This window comes from Gordionus sp. m RMFG-2023, chromosome 3, assembly GCF_954871325.1.
Source record: "Gordionus sp. m RMFG-2023 chromosome 3, tfGorSpeb1-WG-v2, whole genome shotgun sequence".
Classification (NCBI taxonomy): Eukaryota; Metazoa; Nematomorpha; class Gordioida; order Chordodea; family Parachordodidae; genus Gordionus; species Gordionus sp. m RMFG-2023.
In genome coordinates this window covers 21491712-21513282 of record NC_088777.1, presented here as the reverse complement: position 1 = coordinate 21513282, position 21571 = coordinate 21491712, and the positions used below count along the sequence as shown (strand labels likewise).

At 25.2% G+C, this 21571-nt stretch overlaps 1 protein-coding gene across 7 annotated transcripts in view; it reads left to right on the top strand.

Moving 5' to 3' along the window:
- LOC135926412 (inositol polyphosphate-5-phosphatase A-like) overlaps nucleotides 1-18338 on the top strand; it is an 88135-nt gene extending 69797 nt beyond the window's left edge. Inside the window, exons 9-14 of one of the 7 annotated variants that reach the window (XM_065462287.1) lie at nucleotides 1071-1340; nucleotides 7791-7874; nucleotides 8203-8276; nucleotides 17510-17615; nucleotides 17854-17916; nucleotides 17965-18336. In XM_065462287.1, coding sequence (XP_065318359.1) covers nucleotides 1071-1340; nucleotides 7791-7874; nucleotides 8203-8276; nucleotides 17510-17615; nucleotides 17854-17916; nucleotides 17965-17997 — 630 coding nt within the window. In that variant the 3' untranslated portion in view covers nucleotides 17998-18336. Of the gene's footprint in view, nucleotides 1-1070; nucleotides 1341-7790; nucleotides 7875-8202; nucleotides 8277-12199; nucleotides 12433-17509; nucleotides 17679-17722; nucleotides 17754-17853; nucleotides 17917-17964 lie in introns of those variants that run through there. The other 6 variants (XM_065462283.1, XM_065462288.1, XM_065462286.1 and 3 more) reach the window with 6 other exon arrangements.
- The last annotated feature ends 3233 nt before the right edge of the window (nucleotides 18339-21571 follow it).

Below are 21571 nucleotides of genomic sequence, written 5' to 3'. Positions count from 1 at the left end.
TTTGCAATATTCTAGTAATAACTTACACATTATTTTATAAGCATGAGACTCGAACCAGTTCAGAGGCATTTTAGCGGTTCGGTTTAGGCTCGGCTAGAAATTTTTTATCGGTTTAGATTTGATAAAAAATACCGGTTTTTAGCGGTTTAATGGTTCAGGTTCGGATCCCTGTATGCTATGTTATGTTTGTTTACATTCTTCTATAAAATATCTTTCTATAAATTATGAGATAAAATTTGTTAATTAAATAAATGTAATTTTTTGACAAAAAAAATAGCCGAATATATTTAATTATAAGGCATAATATATAAACCTTTTAGAAATACGGCGGCCAAATTTACATCAGACCTTAGGGTTAACAAACATAATTTTTCTATTATATTTATTTAACATGCATTCATTTTATTAATAAACATCCTTTTTTTGTGAAATTTATGAATAAACTATTGTTGAATTATAAATATTAAATTTACTAAAAAGTATTTTATCATTATGTCAATATTTAATATTTGCCCATTTATAATATTCAATTCTGAGCATATAATTTATAATAATATTTATCATTTTCAGTTATTTTAATTAAATTATATTTTATGTAGAATTAATAGTAATAAACTGCATCTGAATTCTTAATATCAGCTAAATATTCAGCAAATGTTTTTAAAGAAAAGGGCTGCGGAGTAATCATATACAAAAAAGTGATCTGTCATTTCATCAATATATAAACAGGGCGGAAATAATTATAAAGATTTTCTTAAATATCTCCTTATATTTTATCAATATTAAAAATGATTTATAGGAGATAATAAAAAAATTAATTTAAGATTAACAAAATATAAAGTCATTTATAATGATAAAATTTAGCAATTAATTATAACTTATTAGCAATATCTATAAATTTTGATAGAGTACTTTCCGTAAAATGGTTTATTATTAAATGTTTATATTTTAAAACCAAAGCTAATAATTATTTAAAATACAAGCCAAAATAGAATTGATTTAATCATCCCAATCCTAAGCCTATACCACTTGTTACATAACTTAGATATTTTTTCCCCCATTATCAAAAGAAATTAATAGGCGATGATCAACGTCTACCAAAGTACAACGTATCTATTTTCGTGTCCAAAACCGTTCAAAACAATATCGAGACTCAATTAGGATTAAGCGATTTCAAATCGATGGTTCACCAAAACTCTCAAAATAAAATCTTAGAAAGTGTTACAAATATAAACATTTCGAATAATGAAAGATTTTATGATATCAATAGTGGTATAAGTGTAGACGAAAATAATGCATTCAATGCCTCTCATATAGGAAACGCTCGATCCTTAACTAAAGTAAAAAAATTTCCAAATATCTACATTTTAAATAAATATAATATTGAATTGAGGTGTTTTACAGCATTAGTTCAATTTTATGAAACATTGACGTTAAAATTAATCCTCCTCCGTATAAAATGATTTTACTTATAAGAATCATAAAACTATCCCCGCAAAACTCCATTGAAAAATTCTTTGATGTTTTAAAAAATCAATATCGGTCTATATATCCTAAGCCAGTTCACAGATTCAGTTAATCGAACAGATAATTACTTTAATTTATTATATAATAGATATATTTTTTGTTTATATTATAATCGAAATCGTGAATGCAATTAGAAAAATAAATGTATTTTCATCTTTAATATAGATAATAGACATTTAAATAAAGATTTCACAGAGTCATTTATTTTCGAACCTTTCATATATAAAAAAAAACTTAAATTTCAGAAAATAAAGAATAAAAAAATTATCATAATCTGAATAACAATTGTACAGGCATTAGTATATACCTTTAAATCTTAAGTTCTACTCAAATAAATTATTAATTATTTAATTCATTAGAAAAGTCTATTAATTTATCGATAAAAATTTATTTTATAAAAAAAACAAATTGTAAAGAAAAAAATATGATGTTGTTTTAAATTCTTTTATAAGTTAAATTTTAAAATAAATTGTAAATGTGTTTTTTTAATAATTCTTGCAAGTAAAATAACTTTATATGGCGGTGATTAATTTAAACGTCAATCGGCTTCATAAAATCATCACAATAACTGAGAACGAAAATCTTTTATAAAATTAATGACTAAAAAGGAAAGAAAATAGAAACAATTATAAATTTTTTTATTACTAAAAGAATTAAATATAAAATCATGAATAGAATACGAATTCATCTTTTGTAAAATTGATAATGATATGGAAATATGGCAATGACAAAACTATAGAGTATGAAATTAGAATTTTTTTCTCCATAGAGCAAATGAATATTTTAAAATATCAACTACGTAAAAATGTTTTTATAATAGATGACAATTAAGAAAAAAATATAAATGACAAAAATAATTGATTTTATTTTAATTATAACTTATTTTTTCTCTTTTTTATAGTTTAAAAAAGATTACCAAACTTAGTTATTTAGAATTCCCATTAAATTTGCTGTACTTTTATTCCTAAATCAAATTAGATCGACATAAATTTTATTTTCATAACTATTATTTTTCAACATAAAATTTCATTCTTAATTTATAAATCTATATTAAGGGTATAAATTATATCAATTATTAAAGATGTTTAAATTTTAGTAAATAGTATACAAATCAAAATCAGCGCCTTCTCGTTAGTCAGAATGATTAACATTAATTTACCCATTTCAGATTTATCATCTTTTTCTATGTTTGTCCTTCTTTTGTTAGTGCTTTGCTTAAATTATTTTTCAAAATTACATTTTGAGTAAATAATACTCTGTTACCCAAAATCTGGGAATATAAAAATTAATATCTCATAAAAATAGGATCTCTGGCAATAATTTCAGAAATATTGATGATTAGTGGTGAAACTATTTGCATCATAATATTCAGAAATACTTAATTTGATAGTACTCAGTGAAAAGTGGTGGAAAACAACTCAATGAGATATGATATATTTAAAGATTTTTTTGATAGAAAATAGGCATTCATGTATCAATGATGTTATATTTGATTGGAATTCATTGCTCATTCTATTAGTACTAGGAATAGAAAGTTTAATTCTATAGGTTTTTCATTTAGACTTGCCAACTAAATCAGACTGTTATAAAAGGACCCTTAAATCTCCAAAAAGTGTTATGTTATGGGCTTGGACATTAAAACTAACCAATTTTTTTGCATCAGACAACGGTTTGGTTTTACTAAAATGACCTGCTACAAGTCCTGATTTAAATTCGATAAAATTGCCTAAGCTTTTATAAAAAATACATAGGCAATCATCAATTTAAAATAAATGCGATTGGATACATCTATAATAAATATCTGCATTGGGCTAAAAATTTTTACCCGCCCGCTCATTAGTCTAAAATTTTTTACTCGCCCGCCCATTATTAAAAATTTTTTAACCCAAACCCGCCATTATAAAATTTAATTATGGCCATTCTTTCAATTTTTTTAAGCATCTAATAAAAGAAATAATTCAGTTTCAGCATTACACCTCTACAAAAAAAGTTTTTTAATTAAATTACTATATTAAGCATAAAAAAATATTCCATTTAAATTATGGATAATTAATTTAAAATATTTATGGAAAAAATATAAATATAAAATTTATATTATATGTAATTATAATACAAAAATAATAATGAATTCACATTTTCTGGATTCAAACTCATTCTTCTTTGTTATATAAACCTTCCAGCAATGCTAAATCCTCGTTCAGAAGAAGCACTAGTTATAGGAATTGCCAATATTTTTCTTGATAATCTTGATAGGTTTTTTAAATATTTTTCTTGTCGTTTCCACCCAAGTAGGATATCCATTTTGAAGTATATCCTCTTCCTCAAATGCGATCCTTAAATAAAAGTGAAACCAATAATTGCTAAATTATACATATCAAAACTGGTTACTTTAAGATTTAAATATTTTCTTATGTCATTAGGTACGGTGCTCTCTGTAACAACCTCATCCTCCCATCTGTTGTGGTTTAATTTTGACGCGGATGCTATTTATTTCAAACATTACATTTAATAAGTAGCTAAGCGAATTATATAATTTAACAATACTATTTAAATGGATTCTCTTTGCTTTGGGGAAATGTGTTAAATCAGATTTTCATCCACGTATATGTTATATCAGATCCAACATGTTTTCGATATGTATTTTTACTTTTGGCAAAACCATCCTCAGTTATTGAACTTTGGTATTAAAAAGTTGAAATTTTATGTAGCATAATTAAATAGCTATTTTTTTTCGCAGTTTGTTTTTCTCTACATTATATACGTATTATTTGATTTTATTCATATTATAGAATAAGATTATACCTAAACCTGTGCGCCGCATTATCGGTGGCGGTGTTTTTTTTAAACGATCGGCTGTCGGCGGCTAATCGATTTAGACGCCAAAATCGGCGGCGGCGTTAAATAACTTAAATTTTTTAATTAAAATAAATTCAGGAAACACTTTTAAAATAAAATTTATGCTTTATGTTTAACTATAATTTAACGATTTTATTAAGTTATATTTATCATGTATAAATATTATTTTATTTAGATTTATAGGACATAATGATGATCCTTTAGAGTTCAGAGTGAGCCCTGCTATGGAAAATACACGCTCGCTGGGTGTGCTCGTAGTTGGATCGCACAGGACCTTTTTAGATAATATTGAAAGTTTAGGCAGATCCAATGTTCTTATCTTCCAAAAATTTAAGATATCTTTTATCTCAAAATTATAAGGCGAAAATAATGAATAACACTCTTTTTCTAGACTATTTATATAGTCTTGTTGTTCCAGATTATTTTTATGAATAGATGAATGTTTGTTAGCCAATGACTTAAGATAATCGAATTCTGAAGCAACTTTCGTCTTGTTTAGATATTTCTTCTTGACATGATAAGTGATGTTTGTCAAGTAAATGTTATTATGTTTGATGAGCTGATATTTTTTGAAAAAGATTTGATTGGATAACTAATTAAAAAATTCACAAATATTAATTATTTTATCCTCACCATCTTTTTCAAGTGCTATTTGCAAGCATATATTACAAAAGACTATCTGTAGCAACATCTTTTATTATTTATGTCAGTTTTTAATATTAATGATCCAAAAATGTTTCCATGCAAAAGGTTTTGCTTGCAAAAATATACTGTATTTTGTTACAGGGTATTGCAATGCTGCATTCATTATAATTGTTTTAGTCCTGCTATGTTCATATATGTTATAATGGCAATAAAATAAAAATCATTAATTAAAATTTCCTTTTATGATAAGAAATAAATTTTATATGATAAGTTATAGATTGCATTAAGAAAATATTGTATTACTCCATATTTAATAATTGAGGGTCTATACAAAAGGTTTGAAACATCAAAAATTAAAAGAATAAAATATATAATATTTCAATATCTTTTATGTAAATTACTAGCTTAATCATCTTATTACAAATCAAATTTATAGGAAATAATATTTATTAATTTTAAAAAATAAAATCGCATTTTTTAATAATTTAAAAAATATCTAATATTATTTTTCTTCTAATTACTAATCATAAATATATAAATTAAATATTATTTTTAATTATAAAAAATGTGTATCACGCCGCCGAATTTTTACATCCCCGGCGGCATCGGTGTGGTCAAACGGCGGCGTATTTGACCGGTGGCACACAGGTCTAATTATACCTAATTTTTTTATAAAAAAAGAAAATAGGTGCATAATTCCAAAAATATTAATTTTCATACCATATAAAAACGTTTAGTAGTGTAGGCCTGCAGTGTAAGAGCATTAGTTGTATCTTTATATAGCTCCAAATTATCTTTTCCATAAATCCCATTTTTTCAATCATATCAAGAGATTGTAAAAACAAAAAAAATCTCATCATACATTATATAAATGCTTTGTAGCATCTTATGCTTTGTATTTCATCTTATATCAATATTTTATTGTAACGTCTTGCTCAGATTATTTACATTGCCACTTTGTTTGAAATTATTGGTCAACGATTTTGCAGTTTGCGAACTATTTTGTTCAATATATGTGCTTAACAGTTTAGTCAATTAAATCTAATATTTGAAAAAATAAAAGGAAAATATAGTTCTTTAAATATGAATCCTTAAAAAATTATTATAATTTTACCTGATAAATTTTATAAAAAGTTTAGCCTTCCGTCGCTTTTTTGATATTTTATTTTGGTCCGTTACAAATATGAGCTTGGAAAAATATTCTCGGGGAACACCTAATTTTAAATTTTTTTTAATAATTCTTAAAAAATATTCTCCCCCTACTTTTTTTCCTCTTTGAAATTGCGAAATAAAAAGAAATATTTTTTCTAGTTTACAATTTGTATAAAATAGATTGATAGAGATATGTAATCGGTTTTAGTAAAATCCTCACACCACATATCAGTAGTACATCAAATAGAATTTTTTATCATTTCTCCAATTTTGGGAAATAATATTTCCTTAAGATCCTCAGTAACTTTGGATACGTGCCTGCTAACTGCTGTGGGGCATGGAATAATTTTTTCGACATCCAATTTTCCATATAGTTGACAATCTTTATAAAAGATTTACAAATACAGGTCCTTGAAATGGCCTAAAGAAGATTAAAGAATAATTTAATAAAAATTAAAATACCTAATGTCTCTAGCACAATATTTTACAAAATTGGCAATTGGACCCGATTTTATCGTTTTGTTCAATTGAATTTTATTTTTGTAATATCCGGTTATTTTTTTATTATCTATCAAATCTATAATTTACAGATGAACATTGATGCCGAAGGAAGAAGGATGTGCCACTTTTGTTATTATATTTATAGATGGATTTGCAATCATTGCAGCGAATCCAATTTAGTCTTGTCATTTTCATCGAAAATGATTTTAATATGTTTCCACATTGAAGATTTGAGTTTAATTTGAATCATTTTCTTTTAATTTATTAAAATTATTTATTATTTTTTTAGATAGATATTTTTTATTCGAATTATATTTAAAAATAAAAATTAAATTATATTGAAATTTTTTTTTTAAAAAAATTATGTTATAAAGAATAAAATTTATATATTATATTATATTAGAAAATAAAATGAAAAAGGCAAATATAAAAATGAACAATCATCACTAAAATAAAACAATACATTGTAGAAATATTCATTATACCCAAAAAAGAAATTATATTTTTCAATATCCAAAAAAGTTAATTTATTTAGTTTTATTACAGTACGATTAAGGGAAATTTTAATTTTTAATATACAAAGAAGTTTATTTAATTTAAGAAAAAGGTTCTTAAGATACCAAAAAAAGACATTTTAATTTTCAATATCCAAAAAAGTTTATAAGATCAATTTTTTATTAATATTTACTTAAGGGATTTTAAATAACAAAAATTTATATTTTTTAACCAGCTTGACCATTGTTTAATTTTTAACCCGCCCATCTACCCGCCCATAGTTTAAAATTTTTTAGCCCGTCCGCCTGTCTGTATGCCTGTTCTACAATGAGCGGGCGGGCGGCCGAAAACCCGTCCAATACAGACCTTCTCTAAGTGTTTTAGCAATCTGTCTGTGCCTTAATCATTAGAGCAATATAGAACACGAACATTTTTTTGATTAGGAGAGACCTAGGTCATATGGCAGGGACATTTTTGAGATATTTATTTTTAATCACAGGGATTTTTTATTTATCGATTAATATATAATTTTTTAATTTACGTATCTTAAGGTAGTAAGTAAACCCTATATTAAAATCTTTAAAATAAATATTTTATTTATTTTTTAAATTTAGCCCACATTAATTTTGGACAAAAAATTGTTTAATTTATTCGAAAATCACGACAAAATTTTCAAATCGAGAGACACTAACTCATGGGTAAATTTAATAAATAATGTAACATCCAAGATGTTTCCAACATAAAAGGATTAATAATATTCAAAAGGAATATAATTAAATGAATATTAATTTTTCTCTTTATGTTAGTCTCAATAGCGAAGTTCTATGCAGTGACTTATAAAATTCATGATAAGCGACCATTGGGTAATCATCTTTTGAAGGTGATATTATGAACATGTAGGTTGAGTTTTTCTGCTCTATTAAAATTACATGTAAGAATTTACATATATTCCTTATATATGTTTTTTCTTTTTTTGGATGAATTGCCTAGAATTATATTTATAATTGTATATATTTATTCAAATAGGTTCTGGCTTTGGATAAAGAATTATCACCATTCTTACATTTATTACACGAGTATCCTATCAATTTCTTTCCCAGGTTAATATTTCTTAAACAAACACCTTTAAAAAGTATATATATGTTACAGTAATACCGTATTTACTGATCAATCTTCTTTCTTATTCTTTTTTTCCCCCAATCCTCCCCTCCCTTCCCTGATAAATCATGGCTACGCCATATATAAATGATATCGTAAGAATATATTATTCTAAATATCATGTTTTTTAATGTTTTAGATAATTTAAAAAAAATAAACTATTTGAAAAAGTTCGAGATAGTTCCTCTTGAAGAATATATAATAGAATTCTCGAAGGAATTTTCCTCAAAACTTCTGTTGCTGTTGGTTGGTTTATTCATATTTATAATCACTTTTATAGCTGGATCACACAATTCCTTTATAGATGATCTTGGCTTATTGTGCAGAAGGAATACATTAATTTTTCCATAAATAATTTATTGTTATAAGCAAGATTGGGGTAATTTGACAATAGTTTGAAATAGATACTATAAGAACTTTTGGCAAGCATTAAGAAACTTTAATGAGTCAGGTTTTGAAAAACCTTGTAACCTATAAAATTAGGTTGCTAAAAATAATAATCAACATATATATATATAAATATGAATAAATAATTTTACTAGCACTTTATTACATGCTCCAACATAATTATAAAATAATAAGACATAAAAATTAAAAGGTTAAAGCTAAAATAAAAATTTAAAAAGAATTCTTTCCAAAATTGAAAAGTGAATTATATCCACAAAATCAAATATACTTTCCTTTAATCCTCATTTACATAGTCTATAATATGAAATTAAGTAATATCGTAATAATTCTTCTAATTTTATATAAACATTTTTTGTTTAAAATTATTCATCTGAATATTACAACATTTATAATACTTTTCCTTGATAAATACAGATAGGTAAATATAGATAACAACTTACTTTCTTATGGATTTGTCCGCCAAACTAAACCATTACTTTAAATAATTATAAATAGTATTCAACCTTTTCTAAAGGCTTTATATTGAAATCGGACAAATCATTTATAGTCATTATAAATGTTAGTTTCCTGGTTGGAGTATATTGAAATAGCTAGCAAGTCTTCATTTAAAGTTAATAGACTAGATGAAGCAGTTCTCAGAAAAACTGGGTCCCAACGACAAAACGTAAATTCAAGGTAGATAAAGGATACGATTATATCATTGTGGAGAGATACCTCTCCATTAAAAATTCCAAAAGTTTCAAATAAAAATTGATACTACTCCACCTCATAACTCCTCTATCTCACCAAAAATGGGTTTTGGGGGGGGGGGGGGGGGTGCTAATAAATTTGCATTTTTTTAATTCTGTAAACTTTGATCAACTGGCAATTTTCTCTTTTCCCGAATTATTAGGTAAGCTGGGGGCATAAATTTCTGTCAATGGCTTTATATGATCTGCGTCTCCTTCATAATCCCATTCAGGATATAATATGTGAGGCCTATTTATGAGTTGCTATAATTGAAATCCATCTAGCCTTTCTTTTAAAATTTTTAACCCACACCAAGTCATTTTTATAAAGATTATTTTTATTTTATTAAATATCCCTTAAAGATTAATTATACATATATTTCTATATTTTTTTAATGATGATCAGAATTTTCATTATTTATTTTATACTTAAAACAAATAAGTATAAATTTGTATTCTAGCACACTATATATATTTATATTAAATTTTATGTATAATAAATATTATTACTAGTAAAAAGAACAAATTATATATCAATTAATTAAAATTTTAATATTGATTATTTTTCTTTATAAAGATAAGAGCCTCAAGTTTAAGTGATAATGAGTTTCTCCTATGAAGACGATCTGTATCTTCTGTGGTGTTAAACGGCTTGATTTGAGCTGATTTTTTAAAAGGGTTGGACTAGATATTTTATCCGAAAAAAATTATACAAGTCTAAAGTTTTGCTCATACTAAAATATTGAGTTAGCCATTTTTAAAAATCGACTCAAATAAAAGCGTTTAACAACGCTAACCAGCTATGCTGAAGACTGATTCTGATGGAGCATTTGTTGCATAGTGATGTTAAAAGTTACTTTTGAAACATAACTAGTTACAGTTACTAGTTACATTGGCAAAAAACTAGTTACAGTTACTAGTTACATTTTTACAAAGGTAACTAGTTATTAGTTACAGTTATTTTCAAAAATAACTAGTTACTTACTTTATACATCCTTCATATGCGCATTATTTATTTATTGAATGCATTTATTTTATATAAAAAAAATTAGGATAAACAAAGTATAATCAGTTATTTAAAATAATATACAATTTATTTATATAAAAAAATATCGCAAAATTGAATATTTACATCGAATATAAAAATATATATTTGCATTGAAAAAAAACATTTATTTTTCATAAAAATATATATTTGCATTGAAAAAAAACATTTATTTTTCATAAAAATTAAATCTAATAAATGTTTATTTGCTTTTAACAACAAATTAATTTCAAAGTTATTATCTAGGAGACGTGCTCGTTTATCTCCAAAAATGAGCTACCTAGACTGAATAAGCGCTCTACGGGAGCACTTGATGTTAGAACAACATTATATTTAATAAAGATTAATTTTAACTTTGGAAAATCGTTATATAAAGAAAAAGTGTTGTTATTAGATTTGATAAAGTTTTCTATAAGTTCATTATCCAGAATATTTTGGCGCTTTAGGTCAAAAAATCCAACTATATCAAGTGATGTTGGTTTTGAGCATGATTCATTCGTCTGGGATTCACTTTGAGGTATTAAGGTATTTATTAAATTTAAAATTTCCTCCTTTTTTGCTTTATTTTTTTCTTGCCTTATTCAAGGCCAGTCAGTTTTAAATAAAGGGTGAAGAATTGCAGCAATGATGTCATTATCATAAAGATTATTAAACCTATGACATGATATTATTAATTTATAAATAATTATTTGATTTTAGTTACCTTTTTTCAATACTAGCTAATATAGTATCCTTTAGAGGTTGACAATATTTTAATCCCTGCACATCTGCCATACATATAAGTATTTGTGTTATTGTTGGGAACAATCAGACATTTTCACAAAATTTTAAATTAATAAATTTAATTTAAAATTAATTTATCACAACATATTAAAAATAAAATTAATTATTTGAATATATCTTTAAAAGTAACTAGTTACTTTTGGCAGTTACATTTCAAAAATTTTAACTAGTTACAGTTACTAGTTACAATTTTTAAAATATAACTAGTTACAATTTTTAAAATATAACTAGTTACAGTTATTTTTTAGCCAAAAGGTAACTAGTTACCTTAACATCACTAGTTGCAGGTGATGCCAAATATACATGCAAGGTTTTTCAAAGTTGAAAACCTTTGAACAATAACCCTCCAATAATCAAGAGGATCGATTGAGATATTATATTGATATCTTTGTTAATTAATAAAATTTGAATTCGCATGGTTTCTATTTACTATATGTTCTTTCTTAATGAAAACAATTTAATAAACAAGAGACAAATAAAAATACACAAGAATTTTGGATAATTTTCTTTTTTATTAGTTTATTATTATAATTTACTTCTTTATCTTAAAAAATTCAAAAAAACATTAAACATTTTTTATTATAAAGATACTTTTTTGTGGGAATTATGAAGATTTACGAGAGAGGGAAATAAGTTCAAAAATAAATAAAGAATATCGAAAAATAAAATAAAACATGTGTATAAAAATAAAAAATCCGATATTTTTCTAAAAGTCTAATATCGGCGCCGATAAATATTCGTTCAACATATTTCTCTTTCTCGTCATGACGATCTCGCAAAAGTCGCTAATTCACATATATGTCTATTTTTGTTATAAGGCATATCGTTAGACATGCCAAACCTTTTTCAAAATTCATAAGTGGATTTTTTTTACAAAAAAAAAATAATGACTTGTATGCAGCGTCTGCATGACAGGATTTTCACTGGGTGCAAACCAAAAACCTATGCTCCATCCCTTTATTGGATTGATATTGTTTTCCACTACACACTTGTCGTCGACCTCACCAATTCGTCAGCGTGATTGTTTTGATATCCGTGTAACATGATTCGTCGTTTGTATAGTTATGTCATAACAATTCAATTATTTCTTTGTACTTTAATTGTGCTGATATTTGACGAACTCAAACTCGTAAAGAATGAAATAAGCTTCTACCTATCGTCGATAACATCGCAGCATATATCTATTTCTGGTTATATATTGAATCTATTCAGTATCTCGAGGCTTCGAAACTCCATGATAAATTTATAAATTTTTATACTGTAACTTCGATACAATAAAACTTATATTCAAAAAAATAAAAGATTAATAACTTTAACTTTATAAAATCTTAATATAACAGAATTCAAAGCCACTCCTCCTCCAGGAAAATCTTAATACTTTTATAAACGACTCTCCCGATCGGACAGTGTTTTCTATTAGAACCCTGCATTTTAATAAATTTTTTATTTTTAATTGCTGCTCAATTTTTTTTAAATTTAGGCCCGATGTAGCATTTTTAAATGAATCGCAGTCATTTTAACATGATAGAAGTGGGTACGAGATTTTGTATAGATATGAATTTTATAAGAAAATAATATGAAATTTAGAGTAATTGCGAGATCTTTTAAAATTCAAACATTAATTTAATTATAAATTACAAAATTTAATTATAATTTGAAAATTAAATATTGTAAATATAATCTAAGAATTAAATATTTTAATTTAAGAATTAATTATTATTATTTAAACATAAATCTAATTTCAAAACTTTTACTTGCAAAATATGAACATTTGATCTATATCAAAATCTTTTTAAAATCGATCAACCCCCCCCCCCTGATTATATTATTAAAAGGCAAGTCTAATTTATAAATTTATCATTCACAATATTATTAAATTTTCTTCTTTTTTTTCTGAAGCAGAACTACATTATAATTATTTAATTTTAAAATTAAGGAAGAATAAAATTTAGCCAAAAGATGTCTATATTTATTGTCATATTTATAACCAGGGATGTGAACCCTTCTACAAAAAAGGGTTCGGGTACAGGAATAAAATTTGAAACCGGGTCCGGGTTCAGGGATAAAAATAATGACTCAAAGTAAGATTTTTTTATTTATTTATTATTATACTTCAATATATACATATTCATAATTTACAAATGAAAAATTTTAAAATGAAATAATTTATATTTTAAATGTTTTATTCTCGCACAATCATAATATCTTCTAAAATATCATCCTTAAGATTTCCACGTAAAGTAGACAATATAAATTTTAATTCACGTTCTACCCTTACCTAAAATAGAGAGTTATCTTTATAAAATTATTGTACTTGTGTCGCCGGTGCAGCCATGAAGATTCTAGATAAGATATATAATTCTGGATATATTGAAGAATTTTCTTCTCAGAATTTTAAAATATTTATATCCTTATTTATTCTCTTAACTTCTGAGAACCTTACTATTAAAGATGCAATAGACATTTTTTGATCCTCCTTTCTATCTAATTTGATTTTTTTTTATCTATCTAAAAGTAAAATTTCAAGATCATCAATGTTGCTATCATTATTATTATCACTACAACCAATAGGTATTGTCATAGCCTCCAATATATTGTAAATAATGGAGTTTGACTTATGCCATAAATCCTTAAGATGGTCTCTAGCCATTTGTTTTTCAGTACTCAATAAAACTTGATATCTAGGGTCTAAATATATAGAAGCGTATACAACACTATTTTGCAAATATTGTTCTCTCGATTTTTCATGTTCTAATATTTCGTATAAAAAGGACTGTAAATTTTTCTAAATCTAATCGGCATCTAATTAACATAATTGTTCTGATTGTAATCTTAATGTTATTTTTAAAGGAACTAATACACTAGTAAGGTCCTTTATTTGGCATCAATCATCTTCCGACAAAATGACATCACATGCTCCTATAATAAAATAATTACAGAAATTTTCAAACTTAATAATCATTCTAGCATCATACAAATTGAGGACCAACGTGTTGTGCATTATCATTTAAATTAAAATATTATTTCTTGTACTGCAAAATAATTCACTTTCAAAATAATCAACGTATTTCTATAACATAGCATATTAATAAATTTACATAATAAAACATTATTATATTGGAAAATAATTTATGATATCAATCTCTAAATAAAATGAAAGTCCAGGAAGAAAATTGAAAGAATAACGCGAAGATGAAATAAATGATTCCACAAAAAAGTTAATAAAATTTAAAATAAATTGTATTATTTTTAAAAAAATTGTATTATTATTTTTAAATTTTTTTATGACACCTAGAACCCTTGGACCCTCCACTTTCAAAAATGGTCCCGGTTCGGGTTCAGCCAAAATACAAGGGTTCAGGGTCTGGGTTCTGGTTCACATCCCTGTTAATAACTTAAATTCTAATAGTTGGATTTTTTCCCAAAAGGACCAAAAAATAATTTTTTTTGATGTAAATTTCAATATTTGTTTATTATTAAACATATCAAAAAGTTTAAAACGTTCATAAAAAATATTGATAAATTAAAACAAATTTTGATAAGTTGAAAAAATATTGATAAATTTAAAAATGTTACCTAAAAATATAAGATATTCATAAAATAATATATATAAATTGAAAAAAATAAAATTTTATTAACCCATTAATGGTCACACTTTTTCCAGCCGATGAAATTTCTTGATATTTTCAAATTTTATTTATTTTAGTCTAACTAAGAAATCATAGAAAAATTGGCACGATAAAATCAATGTTAGTAATGATTTTTTATCATCAGGATTCACTTCCATAACTTCCACAAATTTACTGCTTCTACATCAATAAAATTGCTTAGGCCACCACCATTTTTTACCTCATATATTTATTCAATATGTTGACACTAGGTTATCGCACATATCAACGCTACCCATATGGAAATTTAGGAACTTTTAAGATTTTTATTTTGAGGGCTAAGATCTTTACATGTTGTTGCAACTGTCACCACTGAACTATCATTCAATCGAATTACAAATATTTTATATGTCTTTTCAAATCGGTGGTATCCTCTCTTAACTTTAATTGTTAAATCTATTTTCTCTTATAGTCCCAGTTGCGAAAAATTCAAGATGCTTCAAATACGATAAAAGCCTTATAGATGTAAAAAATATCGAATTGAATAGAATGCAAAGAAGGTACTTATATTGTAACAACCAAGCCATTGTCTTATTTTATTAAATCCAAATATATATCCATCGGAGGAAGCAAGGGAGGTTAATGATTATATCCAAATCGAATGGGTTTACCTTTGATAAACATATTACAGTAATGTTTTCCTCGGTACGGTATCATTTGCTCATCTATGCATAAATTAAAATATACAAAATTGTTGAAACTTTTATTTAGAAAATTTAAAGATAGGCGGACTTTTGAAAGATTATCTTCTTCATCAAAAGTTGAGTTATTAGGTAGATTCCTTTTAATACGCGAAATGTATGTTGTATCATTGAATTTCTAACGATTGGTGTAGTAATATCATTGTCATTCGACCAATATATTCGTTCTTGCAGTAAGGAATGATATTCAGTAAGCAAAAGAATTCATATATATCTTTTCATATCTGACTCGGTGGTTGTAATAAAATTTGGTCTATTGTTTTGTTTGGAATAATTATGTAAGTGACCCACAAGCAGTGAATACATTTCTTGATCAAAAAATAATTCAAATATTTATTGGAGTTTGTTTTTCCGATCAAATTAAATTGAAATTCAATAATAATTCAATGTCATTTTCAGTATGTCTCGATGTGTAAATTGGATTAAATTTCCTCCATTCTAAATTGGAAAATTTAATTTGCTTTCTTGATTTGTAGATATTGAGGTTTCTGATACAATAAAAATGTCTGCTGGATTTTGGATTTCGATCTCCCCTGCAGTATATAGTGGAAGATTAGGTGTTTCAGTTAGATCATTACATTAGGAGGTATAATTAGAACTGTTTTATATACATGGTCTTCATCGGAAAGCATGGGATATAATAATATTTTAATATTATTTAAAAATATGGCAGATATAAGATGATAATAAATAATCTACAAATAATTTTTATATTCCAAGAAAAAATATAATGAGAATAAGAATAAAATTATGATTTTTCAAGATTTTTTTATAAATAATAAATATATTATGATGAAATAGTATTTTTGTTTAGTAAGAATATAAACTTTATAATTAAATATTATGGCAAATTTTTTTATATAATTTTTTTTAGAAAAATTTTTTTGAACCCTTATATGGTCAACGGTTGCATAAATGGAACAGTAAAAAACATGATTATAAATAGAAAAATAGATAGAATGATGGGCCAAAATTAATTAGAATAGGTTAAGGAAGAAATAAATTTATATTAATTGCATTAAAAAAAATACTCTTTCATCAAGGGAGCCTAGAACATTTAGCATTTTAATAGTCCAAAATTGTCGAACTTCAGTGGCATCTAGCGCACTCAAAAATAAATATTTTTTATGTTTTTTTTATGTTACAATCTATAAGAATCATATGTGAAATTATTTCAGCTCAAAAAATTTATATGTGAAAAATTAATAAATAACAACTGATGCAGATATGGTACCTTGACCATTAATGGGTTAAAAATAGTAAAAAATAATTTTTTTAAATTTTTTTATTAAAAGTAGACATAATAATTAACAATAGAGTAAAAATTTATTTTAAAATTTTTTCTTACTATTTAAAAACAACAATTAATATTGTAAGGGTCTAAACCATGGATAGATTGGCAGTTGGATCTGCATACTTCTATTTATATTCTCTGCTTGAGATAATAGTTTTCGCCCAGAGATAGTAAAGAGTTTTTAGCATAGTCAGGAAAATAGATGTTTTGTAGAAATTGACATTTTTAAGAGAGAATTTTAAGGCATTCTATACAGATATAATCCCAAGCTAAAGGTTCTAGCCCAGGGATTGAGTATTATTCCATCTAGGTTTTTGCTGTCTAAGATACTCAGCCCTACTTGTTCTAGTTTTTCCAGGTCTCAAGAACTACCATTTGAAAAATATTTAGAACCATATATATGCAAGAGGCAAAAATAACGAAATTATATTTCTAAACAAATTACACTTTATTTGCTAATAAATTTAAGTCAAAATACGTATTCTCATTTTTCACTGAATTAGAACTAGTTATTACACTGCCTAAACATTTTTAATTATACCTTTTAGCTACCCTTATGAAGAAGATATTTCAAAAGCAAATGAATACATGAAAACAAGATGCCCTGGTTGGTGTGATAGGGTTTTATGTAGCAAATTGGCACAAAGTTTTATTGTAAGTATCCGAATTCAATGCGACTTGTCTATGTGCTTATTTGGATGCTCGAATTGACAATGTGTTTGTAATAATAGTATAAATGGCAATAAATAGAAATTGTTTAGAACAAAGTATGTTGCACAAAATAGTTATGCCCCTAGATTGAACTCATTAGACAAGTTGCACTATATAAATATTGTTTCTAGTATCATTTTTTAAATCTATGATAAAATACGATTAAAAAAATATATTATAGAATTCTAAGAAACCTATAATTTATCGGATCATAGGCGAAAACACTTGTATGGGAGATCATAAAGTTTATTCTATTTTTAATTTAATAATCCTGTTGAAATTATATTTATAGCCCGTATGTTTAGAATTCTCTTTAAAGTTTTAGTAACAAGATTGCTATTAAATGTCATACTCGTATATATCAAGCAATACATCATTTACATTACACAATTATACCAAATTTTACAGATTATTAGAGTGCAATAGAAAACATGTTATTTTAAATTATAATGATATTTATATTATTTAAAATTTACGTATATTGCATTATACATCACTACGATTGAAAAGGTTATATTTATAGAATTCTTGTTTTTATAAGTTAATTATTCAAAATTTTAATAATATAGCAAGCTTTTTTATAAAATGTGAAATTATCAACTCAACTAAATATTATCACTAAAAAATTATTATCAAAAAACATGTATTTATTATTCAAAGTAGAATTTGCGAATCTTTAAATTTCCAAGTCACGGGGATTAATTATAAAAATACGATCATGTGTATACTACGAATCGAATAATTACGTTATTCATATTCGATTATAAAATTAAATTATTTTAAAATATTTTGAAATGAGAGAATATGCATTATTGAAATTTAAAATAATTTCTATGTCCTAATTCCATAAAAATTCTAATTATTATTTTATCTCTAAGAAATAAATTGAGAAACGTCATTTTTTACTTTATTTTTTATATTTTTTAACGACTCGCCTAAATATTTTAAATTAATTTAAACACCAGCCTACACTTTTTAAATTTTAGGCAAGGGCTCGGCCTAGCCCGATTTGGGCCACTTGCCCGCCTCAAGCCATTTTTTAGAGAGCTATTAACCTGGCCTCATAAAAAATAGGGATGAATTCTTTATAACTGCCTTTCATAAGTTGTTAATAGACCACATCTCTTCATGGTCATCGCCTATGTTCCTTAGAAGTATAACACTGTTCCTATTTAGGTTCCAGATTTTCATCATAAAATAGTAGACAACGAGTAATTATGAGTTATCAATATAGATTTTATCGTGAGGGGCTATCTCAAGGCTTCTAAAAAATATGTTCACTGGCAATGAATTTGACTCACTCTCATTGAAAATCATATTTAAAGTATTTTTAATGCCTTCTTTGTTCTGGTAAATTGATTCTACAAAAAAGGTTTTCTTCTTTTATTTGATATAGTTTTTAAGTCGTAAAAATTTCAACATTTACTAATATTTATTTTTAAAATAATGTTCTAAAAAGAGTGTTGTAAAAATAAAATTTATTTTTTCAAAAAAATACGGTGAACGACGCCCATTTATTTTGGTAGAATATATTTTTTTTTACGTTCATTAAATTAAAAATATATTATCATTTTTTTAAATTAAAAATAATGTGATTTTTTTAAAAAAGATTTTATTTTCTTAGTTCTCTCTTTTATATATTCTCGGTAAGCTTCCATTTCTCACTATGGTAGTACTTCTGTCCTTGTATTTGAAATGGTTTATATTATAATTTCTGATTATTTTTTTTGATTTCAATATTTAAATTTGAATGATCTTAGATAAAACTTCCACGAAACGAAAATATAATAAAAAATTTATATCATATTAAAGGAAACCAATGCGAAAACCTAGAATGAAAAGCCTCAGACAAAATCAATCTGAAATTTCTTTTTTTTACTATGAATTAATGGATAATTTCGAAATGGATTGTTTATCAAAAAAAAATTAAATCGTTAAACTTAGGATAGGGAAGGCCAACTGGAACTGGTTAAGACTTTCCAAAACTTAATCGACTCCACGCAGAGATAATAAACCAATCTACATATAGCCGACAATTTTTTTTGAAAACTTTCTCGACTATGGTCTAAGAAGTTCCTATATGACCTACACTAGATAAAATAAATATTTTAAATTAATTACCTGAAATGATATCCTTATTCATCAAATGTAACGCAATCCTAACTTCTGCTCCTGTAAGACTCGGTTTCGTGGTTAATTCCATTTTAACTACAAAACTCGCTTTCATACCAGTTTCTAATTAAGATGTCGATTTTATATCAAAAAATTTATGTATACTAACTAAGAATGTTTCAAAATGGGAAAGAGGGAAGATTTGATGCGAACAAAGGTTTGCATAGAATTTGAAAGGATCAAGAATTGATATCTGGTAAAATAAAATATCCACTATACAGCAAAAAATACGAATAAATGATATAATAAGGTTCAGCAAAGCGCTCATCTACTCTACATTAAAGAATATAAGTATGTAATGTAATCTAGAATTAAACATAGAGGGTGAGATATATGGCTACGTACCTAAGAAATTCTTTGGTCAGGTTAGGTTTAGATTAAAAATCAAAATCGTGAAATCACTCGGTTTGGTAAAACATCAATCAAATTTAAAAAATGTCGATTAAATATTTTAAATGATGATTAAAAAAAATTTTAAATTATCAATACAGGGTTTTCAATTTTAAATTATCAATACAGGGTTTTCCATTCAAAAAAGGAAAATCTCGATCAAAAAAGGAAAGGTTTCAATCATAAAAGTAAAAGGCCCAAACAAAAAAGGAAAAGTTCCAAAGGTTTAAGAAAAAGTCCGATCAAAAAAGGAAAAGTGTTAAACAAAAAAGAAAAGGTTCAGTCAAAAAAGAAAAGTGTCAAACAAAAAAGTAAAAGGTCCAATCAAAAAAGGAAAAGTGTCAATCAAAAAAGGAAAGGAAAATGGTCAATCAAAAAAGGATAGTTCCCATTCAAACAAAGAAAATCGTAATTTTTTAAATACTTTTTTTAATGTCAATTTTTCTTCCTTCTTATTTTATTTCTAACTTTTTGCGATTTCTTTACTTTATTTTTCTTACTATCTTTTGTCTTTTTAAAAAATTTATAAATTTTCCGTTATTTTTCTTCACCTCTCTGCTCCATTTTTTTTAAACAATTCTTTACTTTTTTTCATTATACATTATTCTTTTTGATATTTTCTCCTTATATTATAATCTTTTACATACATTTCTAACCTTTTTAATATCTTATCATTTTTAATCTTAATTTTTTTGATCTTTTCTCAATTTTTCTTTTTAGGAATTATATTTAATTTTCACTAAATTTTTGGCAGACAATTTTTTTATTTTAGGATTTTGTTACATATCTAATTATTTAATTATACGAAATATGTAATATAGTAAGAAACAAAAATTTATATTAATCATTAATAATTTCCCCTCTTCTAAATTTTGGAATCTCCATGCTCTATGATACGAATTAATTTTTCCTCGTTACTGAGATTTTGATTTCTGACAAAATCCTTCCATTGAAAAAACACATTTTCAATAAAATTAAGATAAGAACTGTAAGGTGGTAAATATTTCAATGTATGCCCTCTTCTTTCTATCGATTCCCTATTTGTATGATAATGATGAAATGGAACATTATCCATCACAAAAATCATATTAATCATGTTACCTTCTTCAAGATGATTTAATATTTCATTTACAATGTGCTAAAATACATAGCATTGCAAGGGTCATCAAGAACTAGAAAAGATCAAAAAAAATAAGTTTAAAAATGACTTTAAAAGATTGAGGTTAGAAATGTATGTAAAAAATTACAATATAAGGAGAAAAAATCATAAAAAGAATATTGAATGTATGATGAAAAAAAAGTAAAGAATTGTTAAAAAAATGGAGCAGGTGGAAAAA